This window comes from Cervus canadensis, chromosome 5 (assembly GCF_019320065.1).
Source record: "Cervus canadensis isolate Bull #8, Minnesota chromosome 5, ASM1932006v1, whole genome shotgun sequence".
Taxonomy (NCBI): Eukaryota; Metazoa; Chordata; class Mammalia; order Artiodactyla; family Cervidae; genus Cervus; species Cervus canadensis.
In genome coordinates this window covers 74,403,717-74,417,517 of record NC_057390.1, presented here as the reverse complement: position 1 = coordinate 74,417,517, position 13,801 = coordinate 74,403,717, and the positions used below count along the sequence as shown (strand labels likewise).

The window sequence follows — 13,801 nt, the reverse complement described above, 5'->3', positions numbered from 1 at the left end:
TTAACTTTTCCTGAGCTGCATCAGTGAACAGCTCCTGCAACCTCCCTGTCCTGGGTTCTGGCTGGACAAGGGCTGGGAGATCAGGAGAAGCGTGGTCCCCTCTGAAAGCTGTGTTCTGGCTCTCTGGTCCCTGGCTCAGATTCCTCCAGGCTCTGTAATCATTAACTCCTGCAGGAAGCCCATGAGCCTGATAGGTATCAGAGCATCTGCTTCTGCTCAGTTAGCTGCAGTGACTGTTGAAGCTCCGGGATGAAGAGAAGTCAGCAAGGAGATGGTGATGAGGGGGTGGCTGAGCAGGAGGCGGGGGATGAGGGGCTGAGGCTGAGAAGGGACATGGGCCTGTGGAGTGCCGTGTCCTTGACTGCAGGCTCTATGATCGGCTCCGGCATCTTCATGGCACCACAGGGCGTCTTGGTCTACATGGGCAGCCCTGGGGCCAGCCTTGTGGTCTGGGCAGTCTGTGGCCTTCTGGCCACACTGGGTGCCCTGTGCTATGCTGAACTGGGGACTCTGGTTCCTGAATCTGGAGGGGAATATACCTACATCCTACGAACTTTTGGCTCCTTACCCGCCTTCCTGGTCATCTACATGTTTGTGCTGGTGGGCAGACCGGCCACCATCGCGGCCATCTCACTGAGCTTTGCCGAGTACGTCCTGGTCCCCTTTTACCCAGGCTGCTCCTCGCTGCCCCAGGCCATGCTCAAGGTGGTGGCTGCCACCTGCATCCTGCTGCTGATGCTGGTCAACTGCTGGAGCTCGCGGATGACCGCCACGCTGATGAACGTGTGCACGACCACCCAAGTGCTCTCCTTGCTGGTCATCGTGGGGGGCGGTGCTGTGGTCCTGGGCCAGGGCCGAGGCCGTACTGAAGCCCTCCTGTCCGCCTTCCACAACACGTCCCAGCAGGCCGGGCACATCAGCATGGCCTTCTACCAGTGCCTGTGGTCCTTTGATGGCTGGAATAGCCTCAACCAGGTGACGGAGGAGCTCAAGAATTCAAACGTGAGTCCGCTACACTGCTTCAGGGGCTGAAATCTCCAAACATTAGTAGTTCTGGTAATTGTTATTTGAGCGAAGACTATGAGAAATCAGCTGAAAAGAGGGGCTGCCTTTCTATACTCATGGGACTAAAGTGCCAGCCCAATGTCTTTCCTGATTAGTTTATGTAATTATATGAATAATAGCTTCTCAAGTAAGGGGGGAACTTTATTGTTTCCTATCCATGGGCTCATTTTGCTTTCCTGGAAGGTAGACATTATCATCCCATTTTTCATGTGGGAAAACTGAGGTTTAGAAAGGGGGAGTGACTTGGAAGTCAGACCCCTTGTAAGGAGCTGTGCTTGATGACTCAGGTTTCCCTCTCCTGGGTTGTTCTCTCTGGAACATTGTAATAGATATGTAAGTCATATTTGCTGAAGCATGGGAGCCCACTACAGGACATAGCTTCAGGGCTGGGACAGAAGAACAAGCCAGTCCTGCCTGGCTCACTCCACCTGTGAGCCTGGGGCTGGCTAGTCATTGCTTTGGGAGGGGGTTGGTCTGCAGGGCTCTTGCGAGGCAGTGGGAAACTTTGGACTTTACGAGGGGTCTGGGGGAATATCTGAGGACCGGCTCAGCACCCAGGCTGACCCCAAGGACCAGAAGTGGGCTCCCAGATTATTTCTTCATCCTCCATGCCCCCTGCCCTTCCTCCCAAACCCACTTCCAAACTTTCCTGCAGGCAGATCTCAGCTCTGGCAGAAAGCTTTAGAAACTACTTTTTAAAAAGTCTTAAATATTTCTTTTATTTGTTTATTTTTAATTGATTGATGATTGCTTTACAGTATTGGTTTGATTTCTGTCATACATACACCTATGAATTAGCTATAGGTGTACATATGTCCCCTCCCTCTTGAGCTCCTCCCACATCTCACCCATTTCTCTAGGTTATTACAGAGCCCCATAGAAACTGCCTTTTATATCATATTGGAGAACAGAAGATATGTGCATCAGGGGTAGATGCTTGAATGAAGGAGTGTCCTTTCTAGGGGTGGGGAGGAGGTCTGCCTGCAACACTGGTGCAGCCCACACAGGGACAGCCCCATCCCAAGTCTGAAAGAGAGCTCCTTATGTCTTAGTGAGGAAGGGTGGCTTCTCTGTATTGTTTCACATGTCAGGAATAGCAATGTGATGTTCTATTGTACTTTTGGTACTGAAGGGAGGGGTTGTACATTCATCAATGCTTGCCTGCTCTTCCCAAGGTCAACCAAAAGACCTCTGGAGAAAGCCCTCCAGGAGACCCGGGAGTGCCCTGGACATGCTTCTCCCGCTTTGAAATGTGTTCTTATTGTGGAGTCTAAATTTAGGCAGGAGTCTAAGTTGATGCAGGGCTAGTCCGAGCCTAGGGAAATGCTGGGTCAAGTTTGAGGGAGGCCCTTTCCCTCCATTTGCTCCTGGCTCCAGAATGATGTCCAGAAGTAGGGGTACGGAGTGGGAGGGAGCACTCTGATTTCGCCTACTTTTCATGCATTCAATTTTTATTGCATGCGTGCTGAATACACTTTTGGGGGTGACCCGGGCCAGCTAGGTGCTGAGGCTCTTACAATGCAAACCAGTCCCAGTGCCCACAGTCCCCGTGTCCAGGCCCTTCCTTTCCCTTCCGCTTTGCTGATCCTCATACCCTGCAGAGAGGCAGGACAGCGGGGAGTCCCAGTTCACAGATCCCCAGTGATTCCCAGTTTCCTCTCTAGGAGACTGAGGGTCAGAAGAGAACCCCTGGATGGAATGGCCCTCAGTCTGGGCCTGTGTCCTGGGGACCCAGAGAATAGGCAGAGTGGGCACGGTGGGTCCTGGAATACAGGCTGGAGGGACCATCTGACTGTGGAGATCTTTAACTTTCCTGCCTCTTCTCTGCACCCCTTGCTCTGTGGGTGTCCCTGCTGGGAATGCCCCTCCCTGCTTCCCACCTGCCAGAATCTCCATTCTTCAAGAAGAACCCAGCATAAGGCCCTGCTTGTTCCAGAAACTCTGACGATGGCTCCCCCCCCATCCCCGGGTGCCCACCCTCCACTGTACCTCCACCACTCTGACTGTGAGTCCTCCTCACGGCCTCCTAGCACACCTGTCAGTTGGCCTGTCCATGCCGTGGGACTCTAAGTTCATGAAGGAGGGACACGCGGCCAATGCCCCCTGGCCTGGCGTGTGCTCTGGGGCCAGGATCAGCTCGGCGCTGCACTCCTGAGCTTGCTCGGAGACCCTGGGAAGGACCTCCTGGGCTAACACATGGCCTCTTCTCCCCAACTCTGCAGCAGAACCTGGTGTGGGCCCTGATGATCACCATCCCCCTGGTCACCGGCCTGTACATGCTGGCCAATGTCAGCTACCTGCTAGTCCTCTCGCCCAGTGAGATCCTTTCCACCGACGCGATGGCTGTGAGCTGGGGGTGAGTGAGTCACGTGAGCTGTTCACAGCCCCGTGCTGGGGAAGGATAATCCCCCAAGAGTATTCCAACTTGCCCCTGGGTTTGCAGGCTGTTTCTGATGTGGCCTTGAGGCTGTCTTCCAGGTTGCTGCTGGAGATCCTTCCCTTGATTTCTCTGTTGTCCTAGGAACCAGGTTCTGGGGGCCTGGGCCTGGCTGGTGCCCTTGGCTGTCGCCCTCTCATCGTTTGGCTCTGCCAATGGGTCGTTCTTCAGCGGAAGCCGTGTGTCCTATGTGGCTGCTAGAGAGGGCCACCTGGTGAGACATGGGGTGTGTGCTGGGCAAGGTGATGGGGGCAGCAGGAGAATATAGAATATAGAGTTTAAAAATTAGCCTTTTAAAAACTGTTGATCTCATATGGACAACAGTGATGCAGGAACCAAGGAACTGTGGGGGGACATACCTCTAAGGACAGCCAGCTAAGCTTTCTCCTCCCGGAGATCAGCATTTAGCCCAAACCAGGGCTTCCTTGAAAGACATAGCCCTCTTTTCTGCTGAGAGTAGGGCTCACATATTCCCTACCTCTCCACTTACACTCTAGTCCTTTTACCTCCAGGTTCTGGGAGATCACCGTGCTGGGTCACACTGTAGAGGTTTGTAGGTAACAAGGACATCTTTGTTCAACAGTGGTACCAGGGCAGTGGGGAGGAGCCCCAGGAGCCAGTGTGTACCCTCTGGGCCCCCCATGCCTGGGGGACTCTCTGTCACTCTGTCAGTTTTTGCTGCAGTAATGCTGTCCAGGAGACAGCCCCTAATTCCAGAGGCTTAGGACAACAGACATTCCATGTTGCTCATGAGTTAAAGGGTCAGAGTGGCTCGGCTGCAGGCCAGGGCTTGTGTTCACATCTTCTCACTCTGACTGCGAGTCTGTTCTAATCCTGGGACCCAGGCCATAGGGGCTCCTGGGGCATGTTTTTGCATGGCAGGTGGCAGGGGTTCAAGAGACCGGGCCAAACCACACAGACATATTTAGAGCTTCTGGTGGGTCTCTCCTGCTCACAGTTCATTGGCAAGCTCAAATCAGTGGCTGGAAACTATTAATATATTTCTTCCATAGAGGCAGAGAGCAGGGGACTGAGCATTTGCTGAAGGATAACACGGTCTACCCTGTAACCCAGTATCCCTTTCCATGTTCCACCCACACCCGGCCCGACCTCTCCCCTCTCCTCCTCAGCCTTCCCTTCCTGGTCCCTCTTTCTGTCTTCAGGTGGAGCAATAGAAAGTCAAAAGCTTTGGTTAGCCAGGCACTTGCTACATCTCTCCACACTGCAACCCCACATCCTAAGCTACAGGGTCTTGGATGGTCTGGAGGGATTGCCCCCACCCCAAACCTGCCCCCTGAGTCTGGTCACTCCAGGCGATCCCCAGTGACCTACATCTGGAAAGAAGTCATGGGAATTGGGGACTATCTGGTTGGGTACCTTGGTGTCCTGAGGGAGTTTGGCAGGAGAAGAGGGTGGGAGTTTCTGGGGACAGACCCCCACTGGGGCTCCACTGGAGGTTACCTGACACCTGACTTTGCTCCCCAGCCCCAACTTCTGTCCATGGTTCATGTGCATCGCCTCACGCCAACTCCAGCCCTGATGTTCACCACAGCAATGGCTTTGATCCTGGTCATCTCAGGAAACTTCAACACCATCGTGAACTTCTTGAGGCAAGTGAGACTGCCCCCTCAGGCTGAGTATCTCATGGCCCCTATGTATACTCATTCACAGACATGCACACATATATACTCTTATGTACATGCACATTTCCAGAAGCCCCTATGACACACACACACACACACACACACACACACACACACACACACTGTTTTAACCATTCTCTCCCAATTAAGTTTCCAAAATTAAACATAATACCCTCCTCTCTTGCCCTGTTTCCATAAATTCAATGAGACCAGTTTTCACCAAAAAATAAAGTCTTGTGTTGTCTTTATCATTTTCTTTCTTTTTTTTGGTCCCTTTACTCTGTCTCCAGGACAGTGTAAAAATATTCAGGCTTCACTCACATGACTCGTTGCCTTTGGCTTGCTGTCATTTTTCCCTTTGTAGGCTGGTCTTTGTTCTGGATCTGACCCAACAGAGCTCTGCTGAACTCAGGACAGACCCACAGCCAAGCTGTGTGGGCACACTCCGGAGTCGCATCAAAGTGGGGAGATGTTCTGATCCCCTTTATTGCCTTCTATGGGGCACAAATCATGGGCTATTGTGATATCCACTTGGCATTTTTAAACTTCTCTCAACAAGCAGACTCTTAACCCACCAGGCAGGCATGATGTCTGGGGCAGAGGACTTCTCAGAGTAATTTTGCAAGAATCACATGTTCTCTTCCTTTGTTGTCCTAAGAGTAATCTTTTGGAACAGGATATATAGTACTCGATGTCCCTTTCTTCAGAACATTAAGTAACAGATATTGTTTTTCTTTTCATCTTTCCCTGTGAGAAAGAAAAAAATCATTGTATGGTGAAGATAAAATCAAATCCGTGGTGTCTCTTAAGGGCTTCAGCCTGAGATAGGGGAGAGCGACAGAGAACGTCCTGGCACAGATGAGAACTCAAGGATGATTCATGTCAACCAGGGCCCCATATCTCCCCATCTGGACAACCTCAAGAGATGGCCTCCAAGGTTATGTGGAGTTTACGTCAGACCTACACCAGACACAGAGGACAGAGGTTTTTCTGGTGCCCATCACCAACTCCAAGGCAGCGCAGTCTGCTATGAGTGTGCGGCCCTTGAGGGGAACACAGCCTTCCTTGAGGTCCCACCAGCTTCTTTCTTTTGGAAACACAGATAGTCCTCCCTCCCTTTGAAATTGTCCTCCTCCAGCCAGCCAGGGGCAGTCAGAGCAGGCCTGATCTGGAGCCTTGTGGACGGGTGGGCTTGTGCGTGTGCGCCTTTCTGCCTGAAGACAAAGCTGCAGCTGGACCCTCCAGTACACCCCTGTCCTCAGTGCCCCAGTCTCCATTCTTCTTTCCTTTGGCTGCACAGATCAGGGGAGCTGGGGGTGGCTGAGAGGCTCTGATGTGCTTGCAGCTCTGCTCTAGGTTTGCACCTAGTAGGCTGGCCCCTCTTGCCAACCCCACCGTGGTGGGGCCTGTTAACGAGTGGCTCACACTTGCCTTTCAGCTTCCTTGGCTGGCTCACCTACGGAATCACCTTCAGCTGTCTCCTGTACTTACGGATAAAGAAGAATCTTCCCCGACCTTACAAGGTAGATTTCAGGACATACATGGGCTTCTTTTCCAACTATAAGCTGTTGCATGATGCAGGTGGTTGGACCACGGCCTCACTTGGGGCCCAGAGGAAGAAAGAAAGTGGTCAACACTCTTGTATTTGGGAGGGAATTTCTGTGTGTCCTGGGGGATAAGGGACAGTTGGATCACAAGAGATTGACTCTCCTTGCTGGGGATGCCTTTCTCCTCTGGAGGACACTGGGGGAGAACGGTAGGAGTTGAACAGAGAGAGGATGCAAGCACCCAGCGAGACTCACATAACAGAGAGGATCAGGCTGGGTACCAAAGACTCTGCTTCCTGGAAGGGGCCTCTGTAGCCCAGCAGGTGTCTCCCTTGGCCTGACAAGTTGTTATGGTAGGTTCTGGAAGAGAGGAGTCGGTGGCAGGTGGAAGCAGCAGGAAGGTGGGCAGGCAGAAGGAACAGACCGCAGGCGCCCTGTGCCACCTCCCAGGCATGTCTTCATCATCCAGGTCCCTCCGTCCCTGCAGGTCCCCATCATCATCCCTGCCACCATGGTCCTTGCATCTGTCTACCTGGTGCTGGCGCCCATCATGGCCCATCCCCAGCCAGAGTTCCTGTATGTCTTCCTGTTCCTGCTCAGTGGCTTCCCGGTCTATTTCCTGTTTGTCTACTTCCGGTACCAGCCCAAGTGTTTGCAGGTGGTCACCCTGCATCTCCAGCTGCTCATGGAAGCTGCTCCAACCATGAAGAATGCTGACTGAAGGACTGTACAGGTTGGCATTGCCCTTGTTGCTGTAGACACCTCTATCTGCACACAAGAGGCCTGGCCAGCTTCTCTGTAGGTTGACTATACATAATCCTAATAAGTTCCTAAAGTGCCATGACGCAGGTGATGTGGAGTTTGGGGTTATCTGCCCAGGACAGCATTCTCCTTTTCTGTAAGAGATGCTCCATCTTCACAGGTGGATCTTACAGTCATGCTGGAATTACATGACTGTCTCTCTGGGTCACAGTTATTTGATATTTCAGGTGGACAACTTGAAACATGTGCCCTTCTTTTGAAATTTTGAGATTAGAATTCTGAGGGTTGCTTGAGCTAAGGAATTGTAAACCTTGGCATCTTCCATGATGTGGGTAGAGAAGCAGAGAAAGCCACCATGGAGAGAAGAATGAAGAAGATGGGACTTCCCTGGCATTCCAATGGTTAAGACTCTGCACTAACAACACAGAGGGCATGAGTTCGATCCCTGATATTGGGGAACTAAGATCCCACATGATACGTGTGTGGCCTGGTCAAAAAGGAAGGATGATGGAGATACATAGTGAGATGGTGTTGAGAAATTATGTGGTCCCCAAGAACTGGGAAAACCTGCCTTTTGATTGTCTGGAACAACTTGATACCTTATAATAAATAAATTTTGGCTCAAGTGGGTTTGAATGGATTCTTATTTATTACAACTAGAAAAGCTCTGGTTCTGACAACCTTGTTCCAGAAGACACAATTCTTCAGCTAATGTTTAAAACTGCTAACTTGCTTGAACAGAGAAAGAAGCAAGAGGCATGTCCTTGGGAAAGAGGGGTTTTATTTGGTTTGGGTATAAGGAAGGACAGTCAAATTTCTCAAAGAAAGGAAGAAAAGTTAGAACAGGTCCCAGGGGACTTCCCTGGTGGTCCAGTGGCTAAGACTCCACACTCCCAATGCAGGGGGCCCAGGTTCAATGCCTGCTCGGGGTACTAGATCCCACATACTACAATGAAGTTGAAGATCCTGCATGTTAAAACTAAGATATGGTACAGTCAAATAAACAAACAAACAAAGGAACAAATAAATGTTAAAAAAAAGAACAGATACCAGAAGACTAATATGATTATAGGACTAAAGTGGAAAGGTATCTGCCTGCCCAGGTGGAAATGAGGGACAGGAAGGAATGACTTTAATACCTGGAGACGCTGGGGATGCAGCTCCTGAGAATGTCAGGAGAGGTGACTCCTGTGTGTGACTCCGTCAGCTTCACTGGAGCCTGCACCCCAGTGTCTAGTTTTGGGTCATACTCCCCTCTGGGTGGTGGGTTTGGTGAGGGTGGGAGTTAGTTCTTAGACATGTTTGTGTGTCCTTTAGTTCCCATCTTGGTCCTGGGCTCCTTGCTAATCAAAAATGCCTGGTAAATCAAAATACTGAACTGTTTGTTGAACGATAAAGGAACATATCACATCTATATCTTTAATGACTTGCCCTCTCTACCCATTTGCCCCTGCTCTGCCCTCGGCTCTGAGGCCCTGTTCTGAGAAGGCTGACTGAGGATGAGGGACATCTTCTAAGTCTTGAGCAGTCCCCTCCGGCTGGCAGTGGATGCATGCTTGGATGTGGAGAGCAGAGTAGGGTTTGGACCAACACTGGCCCTGGGTCATGCACCCAGATAGGCTGTTTCTCACGTTGTGACTCCATCTTTCCATCCTTCCCATGACCAACTGCATTTTGACTCCAGTCCTACAGTGATGGCACGAAGGGTCCCCAGGGCCAGGCTCTAGGAGGACAGCTTCCTGCTGCCTGCAGTTGATCAGCACACCTTACCTGAACTCCTGTCCTGCCCAGGACCCCTTCTTGGGCTCCAAGATGGTAGTAGGAAGCAATCCCAGATGAAAATCTGAGAATTCTTAAGAAACTAGTACATTGGACTTGCTTGCTCTGAGCCATGGTCATGGTGTCCACTGTTGCTTTTCTTCTCTAAGTCCAGGGATGGTATAATGTGTCCTTTGGACTGAGAAGAAATGTTCTGAGTCTGGAGGACAAAGGCCAGAGTCCTTACTGTTTCCTCCAGAGAAGCATCAAGTACCAGGAAATATCTGGGGCTGGAGCTGGCTGGGTTCCTGGGGGCAGGGCAGTGTTCTTTCACCCGAGGTCAGTCCCATCAGCACATGGATGATCTATTTTGGGCAAAGCTTGATTACTCCAAATCATAAGCACTCAATTATTTGGCCATTTGCACTCTCTTCTGCTGAGTAGTTAGAGTAGGGAAGAAGAGTCTCATAGATTGTTGTTGTTGTTTAGTTATTAAGTCGTGTCCAACTCTTTGTGACCCCATGGACTGTGACCCTCCAGGCTTCTCTGTCCATGGGATTCTCCAGGCAAGAATACTGGAGTGGGTTGCCATTCCCTTCCCCAGGGGATCTTCCCAACCCAGGGATTAAACTTGCATTTCCTGCGTTGGCAGGCAGATTCTTGACCACTGAGCCACCAAGGAAACCCATCCTATAGATAAATCTGCACAAATGAATGCCATGATTAGAATTTCAAATATTGCAAAGGATATAAAGTGAAAGGCAAAATTTCTTGCTCCACACCCACCATTTCCAGGGCAATCAGGTTCCTTGTTTGTTTCTAGAAAGCGTCTGTACATACTTGTAAACCACGGAAGGGAGTCTACTGCTGTTTTGCTCATTGGAGAAATCACAACCCATGTAGTTGGTTGCAACAGGTGGAACCAACAGGTAGTTCCATCTGTTGAGGGGAAGCAGTTGTCCTTTCATACCTCCATCTGTAGGCAAGGGATTTGAGTCCTCCACTGCTGGTCATGTGTGCAGTTTGCTATTTTTAGCTCTCCTTCTAAGTCCATGGTAGAATTGCATTTCCCTACCTACTTGAAGTGAGATGAGAACATGTGACTTGTTTCGACCACTAAAACATGAGCTGAGGGAATTCCCTGCCGGTCCAGTGGTTAGGACTTGGCACTTTCACTGCCAAGGCCTGAATTCAATCCCTGATTGGGGAACACAGCCCCCTCCCCCCAAAAAATGAGTTGAACTGTTACATGTCATTTCAAGGTTAAACTTTCAAGCGCCAGGGCACAGTTTCCTACACTTGCCACTTCCCTATGCTTTGTTGATTAGCAGTCTTCCAGTGGCTGCCCAGTTAGCCAGGGTCCTGGGATAAAGTGATACACCATTAATACAGCTAAATAAAAGAAAGGAAAAAAATAGCATTTTGCTAACCTTCTCTGAGCATATGCCCCTAGGAAACAGCTTTTATTATGGGAATGAAGCTTAGATTTATACAGTTATGCTTTTCATTTTAGAATTGGGTATACGGTAGTTTTCAAGGTGGAAAATTGATATTATATATTTTAAAGAGGCCATCTTTAGAGTCAGTGTCCCATTAGAGGTGATCTGATCAGTGCGTCATCAATGCCATGTGATCTGGACTGAGACGAAAAGGCAGAGAAACAGATGGTGAGATAAGAAACGGAAGAAAGATAGCCCCTTGGCAGAGAAGAGCACTGGCCTGATCCCTCACTTCTCACTGGGCACAGGCCTGTCCTGGGTCCTCACTCGGGCCTGGGGACTGGGTGAGGGGCAGACCGTATGAGGCTGGGGGAACCTGAGTTACTGCCTTTGTGCCCTGACCCTGCTCCCGGCGTCCATCTCTGCCTGCGATTCATGGATCCTGGCGCTGCTCATGACTGTTAATCATCGCAGCCCAGAGAGGGGCCTCTTGAGTGGGAGCCTCAGACACAGAGAGATTCCTTCCCGTTACTATGGGCAACCAGGCAGGGCTAAAGTCTGTACCACCCGGCCTCCTGCTCCAACGTGGGACCAGGCCCCTGGCTGGCCTGCTCTGGGAGTGTGGTGGGGCCTGTCTGGGCAGCCCAGGGTGGATGTGTGGGTCTAGAGAGGAAAAGGCTGTGAGATAGTTTGTCTCAGACAACGGGGACCCCGGAGTGAGGTATGCGGGCTGGAGTTAAAGTGCATCTCTGGGGAGGAGGGTGGTGCTTTGGAAGATGAATCTGGCTCCCTGTGCCGGAAGGAACTGAGGGTGAGTGCTTCTGTGGAGGGGATCAGAGGGTGTGAGGGATGTGGTGGGACCTGGAACATATGGCAAGGAAGACTGGCCTGGTCTTTTGGTTGTGGGTGAGGAGGTGGAGATGTCAGTCAGGACTCAGGGTTTGCATCTGGGTGACTTGGTGAGCATGCTATGTTTCCTGGAAATAAGAAAGAGGGGAGGAGCGGCAGGTTTGGAGGAAGGGCAGGTGCTTCGCTTTGTTCTGTTTGAAATGCTGTGAGCAGTTCCTGTGAAGATGGTCAGGGGCTTTGTGTATCTGGAGCTCAAATACCATGTCAAGGCTGGAAATGCATATTTAGAAATAAAAGGGGAAATGGAAGCCACAGGAGTGAATAAGAGTGCTGAATACAGAAGTTTTTGATGCCACAAACAAGCTGTTTAAGGGAATGATCAACCTCATAGAAATCTACCAGGTCTATTCCAAAAAGAGCCCCCACAGTCTATTGTAGAAACACATGTGCACATTTTCTGCATACGGGTCACCACATTCATGCCCCTCCTTGGAGTTCATCCCACAGAGAAGCTCTTAGAGAGCTTTCCCCTTAATATGGGAGAGTGGGAGGGGGTTTGGTCCATGCAGGCAAAAGGCACTTAGAGGAGGGTCAGCTCCCTTGTGGTCTGGGGTACAGTTTCAGCCACCTGTCCTTGGAGCAGTCCCTCCCCGACCTGCCACTCTCAGAGCCGTGGTCCCGAGTCTGGCCTTGGGGACGTCTGAACAAACCACCAGTGCTTGGAAGGCAGTGTGGGCTCCTTGGCACCATAGCTGCCCTGACTCAGGCCCTATCTCTCGACCTCACTTCCCAGGTCCTGCGTTTGTTTCTGACCTGCTCAGGGGCCAGTTCTGGTACCCGGCTGCCCCTTTCTGGTATCAGGTGCTGTGTCTAAGGGCCATCCGCACACTTGATCTTGCCCTGGGATCCCTTCTGATGCTACGTGCCAATTGCTTTACCCTGGTACTCTCTGCATAGCCTCTTATCTCCTGCCCTTTGTCAACTGCTCAGCTACTGAAGCTGAAGAGACCTGCTGCTTTCAGGCCGAAGAACTCATGGAGGGGAGAAGCTGGCAGGACATTGAACAGACAAGAAAGAGCAATCCCTTCTCTCCGCCTACTTGCCAGTCTGCTTCTGGTGCCACAGATTGGCAGTACCTACCAGGGACCACTGACAAGTGACAGTGGGATCCCCAGGGCTCCAACGCCAGCAGCACAAAGCAGAGAATCCACGTGGGTCCGGAGCGGAGACACCACGGCTTGAGGACTGACTAGCACACTGTCCTGCCCACTGGCCCTTGCTCCACAAACTCTTGCCCATCCTCTGGGTCTCAGCTCAGCTGTGGTTTCCTCCCAGTAGCTTCCTTTGGTCCCAGTGTCCTCCCAGTTTCCTACAGAAACTTGCATCCACTTCTGAAGAGCACAAGCCAACTTGCAGGAAAGCCCCCTCTTTCTATGTCAGTTCCCTTACCTCTGAATGAGAGGGATTTTGTCAACTTGTAAAATTCTCAGGGTGACCACACATCTCAGGAGGTCCTTAGTGAACTCTAGTTTCTGAAGTTGTAAGCACCCTCTGGAAGAAAGGTAGGGACTAAGTGAGCAGTGATGGTTTTGTTCCCCCTTATCTCCCAAACTGGGGTTCCCAGACACTGCCACTTTTTTCCCTGACAATAGTAATGAGTAGCATTGATTGAACACCTGGCAGGTACCATTCACTTTTCTTCACATTCTACACATATTAACACATTTAATCTTCACAAACTTATGAATGAAGGCCGAGAGAGGTTTAGCAACTTGCCTAATGTCACACAGGTAGAAAGTGGTAGGACTAAAATTTGAATTCAGGCTGTCTGAATTCCAGGGCCTGTGCCTTTAGCTGCTATTTTGCCCAAGGATAATGGGAATCAGAAAAATGTGGCCAGCATATGTAGTTGATGCCAATGATGATACTAATACTGCTGATAAGATATGACCTTGATAGTGGTTACCTTTCCATAACATTTTCTGTTTCTAACAGATCTGACAAGCTGTTGGAGGAATGTCCATGAAGCAGGAGGAGGAACAGGAGGCATTTAAGATGGTGGAGTAGAAGGATGTGTGCTCACCTTCTCCCGCGAGAACTCCAAAATTACAGCTCACTGCTGAACAACCGTCGACAGGGAAATGTTGGATCCCACCAAAAAAGTATACCCCACATCCAGGGGCAAAGAAGAAGCCCCAGCAAGATGGTAGGAGGGGTGAAATCACATTTAGAATCAAAACCTATAATGGCCTGAGATGCTCAGAGGGCTCAAATAAAACCTTGTGTGCATGAGGAAACTCC

The 13,801-nt window shown here is 50.6% G+C and overlaps 1 protein-coding gene across 1 annotated transcript; it reads left to right on the top strand.

The window, feature by feature from the left end:
* The first annotated feature begins 249 nt into the window (after positions 1 to 249).
* LOC122442031 (b(0,+)-type amino acid transporter 1-like) lies at positions 250 to 8,057 on the top strand. Its single transcript, XM_043469302.1, has 6 exons — positions 250 to 1,002; positions 3,288 to 3,421; positions 3,587 to 3,716; positions 4,988 to 5,112; positions 6,584 to 6,668; positions 7,180 to 8,057. The coding sequence occupies exons 1-6, from the start codon at positions 250 to 252 to the stop codon at positions 7,411 to 7,413; spliced, it is 1,461 nt and encodes a 486-aa protein (XP_043325237.1). The 3' UTR covers positions 7,414 to 8,057.
* Positions 8,058 to 13,801: the final 5,744 nt, after the last annotated feature.